Source organism: Drosophila kikkawai, unplaced genomic scaffold (genome assembly GCF_030179895.1).
Source record: "Drosophila kikkawai strain 14028-0561.14 unplaced genomic scaffold, DkikHiC1v2 scaffold_182, whole genome shotgun sequence".
NCBI classification, from domain to species: domain Eukaryota; kingdom Metazoa; phylum Arthropoda; class Insecta; order Diptera; family Drosophilidae; genus Drosophila; species Drosophila kikkawai.
The window spans coordinates 59,233-62,164 of NW_027222518.1; the positions used below are offsets into that span (position 1 = coordinate 59,233).

Genomic DNA, 2,932 nt, shown 5'->3' on the forward strand with positions numbered 1-2,932 from the left:
CATAGCATACCCAAAGGCAATAAGCCTTTTGAGATCATTCATATAGACCATTATGGACCGGTAGATAGCAGCAGATTGAAAAAACATATATTTGTTGTGGTAGATGCTTTCACAAAGTTCGTTAGGTTGTACACAACAAAAACGACGAATACAAAAGAGGTGATAAATGCATTAAAAGACTATTTTCGAGCGTACAGTAGATCGAAATGTATAATATCGGATCGAGGCAGTTGTTTTACATCGTCTGAGTTTACAGAGTTTATGGAAGATAGTAACGTTAAGCACATAAAAATTGCGACGGGCTCGCCTCAGGCAAATGGTCAAGTTGAACGGATAAATAGGAGTTTAGGACCCATGATAGCAAAACTGATAGAACCGGAAAAGGGTTTACATTGGGATAGAGTTATGGAAAAGGTTGAGTATTCGATGAATAATACGATGCATAATAGCATAAAGTTAAGTCCTAGTGAAACATTATTTGGGATAACACAGAGAGGAGAAACATGTGACGAGCTAAAGGAAAGATTGGAAGATGAAGAAGAGAAAGGAAAGATTAGGAAAAACTTAGAAGATGAAGATGAGATTATTGAGGAAAACAGGAGAAATTTAGAAAAACTTAGAAGAAAATTAGAAGGGAAAGAAGAGATTAGAAATGAGTTAGAATTATAAGAAAAAAGTATTGAGGAAAATAGAATAAATTTAGAACAAATTAGACAGAAAGCTGAAGTAACACAAAGACAGGCTCAAATGAAAAATGAAGAATACTACAATGCAAGAAAGAAGAAGGCAACAGAATATAAAGAAGGAGATTACGTTATGGTTAAGAATTTCGACTGTACTGTGGGTGCTGCAAGAAAGCTCATTCCGAAGACTAAGGGTCCTTATGTCATAGTAAAAGTTTAAAAAAATGATAGATATGTTCTTAAAGATATAGATGGGTTTCAGTTGTCTCGCAATCCATACCAAGGCGTGTGGAGTGCAAATAACATTAGACATTGGATAAAATCATAATATAATGATTGTTGAGCTATTGAGCTTTTTCAATAGCTGTCGAATTGTCCAATTTCCTTTTGACCCAAAAAATACGCACTTGTTTTAAAACGTTATAAATTAAATGCAATATTTATTAAGCCACGAAGTTTTCTATCAATTAGCAGCGCAGGCCAGCCGAATTGCCGCTGCGGATATTTATGACCCGAAATGGTCCGAAACTGGTTATAGGCAAATATTTAAGCTGATCGTTTTCAGGCGTAGGTGAAGACAAACGAAGACGAACTGAGAAAAGAATTTCTGCTGCAGTTAGCGGACGGCCAAGGGCAGCTATGCAAATAGAGCGAGAGAGTGATAAAGTTTATGTTATGCAGAAGGCAGGAGGAGAGGTAAAGCTTTGCTACGCAGAGCAAATTTAATGTTGTTGTTTAGCCGCTGGGTCATCAGGTGCGGGCTGCATAACCAGACATTCTCCCCCCGTTGGAAGACAAGGGCTTTCAACTTCATCCTGCTTCGGCAGCACACACAGCTTAGCAACTGCGCGATTGATGAGGCCAGTGGCGGTCTTCAGCACAGCGACTCGAGCCACATTGTCGGATCCAGCGACGAGGTTGACCACTCGAGCTAGTGGCCACTTGAGGGAGGGCAGGTTTTCGTCCTTAACCAGAACGACATCACCGAGTTGAACATCCGTCTTCTGTGTGCGCCACTTGGAGCGCTGCTGAAGGAGCGTCAGGTACTCCTGTTTCCAGCGGGACCAGAACAGTTGCTGGTAAAACGAAATTTTCTGCCAGCGATCCAACCGATTGAGGTTCAAATTAGTGTAGTCAGGCTCAGGAAACAAGGCCAGAGGAGCAGTACCCAAGAAGTGCGCCGGTGTCAACACATCAAGATCGCCAGGGTGTTCTGAAAGTGAGACTAAAGGACGAGAATTAATGATTGCCGCGATGTGGCAAACGAGAGTGCGCAGGTCATCAGCGGGCAGTATCGCAGGTCCAACAGATCGGTAGAAGTGGTACTTCGCAGTCTTCACAGCCGCCTCCCATAGACCTCCAAAGTGGGGTGAGCGAGGAGGAATAAATCGCCATTCGATACTGTCAGTCAAGCAGAATTCATCTATTGCGGTTTGGTGGCTGGCATTCAGGAACAATCGCTTTAGATCAGCCAACTCGTTCTTAGCGCCTACAAAATTAGTCGCATTGTCCGACCATATGCGGGCAGGCTTGCCACGAATCAATATAAAGCGCCTCAATGCGCTAAGAAACGCTGAAGTGGAGAGATCCTGGACCAGCTCGAGGTGAACAGCCTTTGTGGAAAAGCAGATAAAAATGCAGACGTAGCACTTGATGGGTGCCTTATTCCGAACTTCCGACTTGTGATAGAAAGGGCCACAAAAATCCAGTCCAGTCACCTGGAAGGCGTAAGATGCGCTGACGCGGTCCTCCGGAAGATCCGCCATAATGTGGCCAGCAACATGTGGCTTGGCCCGAAAACAAATTATGCATTTGCTCACAGCACTCGCAACCGTCTTGCGGCCACCAATTGGCCAAAACTGCTGCCGGATTGAAGCGAGCAGGGAGCGAGGTCCAGAGTGTAGGTTGCGCCGATGAAAATGCAGGATTATTGCGCGGGTTACAGGATGCTGACGAGGTAATATCAGTGGATGGCGTGCCTCATAGTCCAGAGCAGAGTTTTTCAGTCGACCGCCAACACGTAAAAGCCCAAGTTCGTCGATAATGGGCGAGAGCGATGCGATGGAGCTGGAGGCCTTTATTGGCCGTCCTCGAAGCAGGCAATGATACTCGTCATTAAGATGAACCCTCTGAATGGAGCGAATGAGCATTTGGGTGCCACAGCGAACATGTTCCGAAGTGAGACCTGGTTGCCTGATACGATGGCGAAACTTGTAGATGTAGCCGAAGACATGCTTTAATTTTTCCCA

At 44.4% G+C, this 2,932-nt stretch overlaps 1 protein-coding gene across 1 annotated transcript; it reads right to left on the minus strand.

The window, feature by feature from the left end:
- Positions 1–1,405: 1,405 nt before the first annotated feature.
- On the minus strand, positions 1,406–2,449 carry LOC138929393 (uncharacterized). Its single transcript, XM_070288829.1, has one exon. The coding sequence runs from the start codon at positions 2,447–2,449 to the stop codon at positions 1,406–1,408; it is 1,044 nt and encodes a 347-aa protein (XP_070144930.1).
- Between the last annotated feature and the right edge of the window lie 483 nt (positions 2,450–2,932).

Bases quoted from the DNA above. Each gene is read 5' to 3' on its own strand.
- LOC138929393 (XM_070288829.1), bottom strand. From the start codon at position 2,449: ATGGCGGATCTTCCGGAGGACCGCGTCAGCGCATCTTACGCCTTCCAG.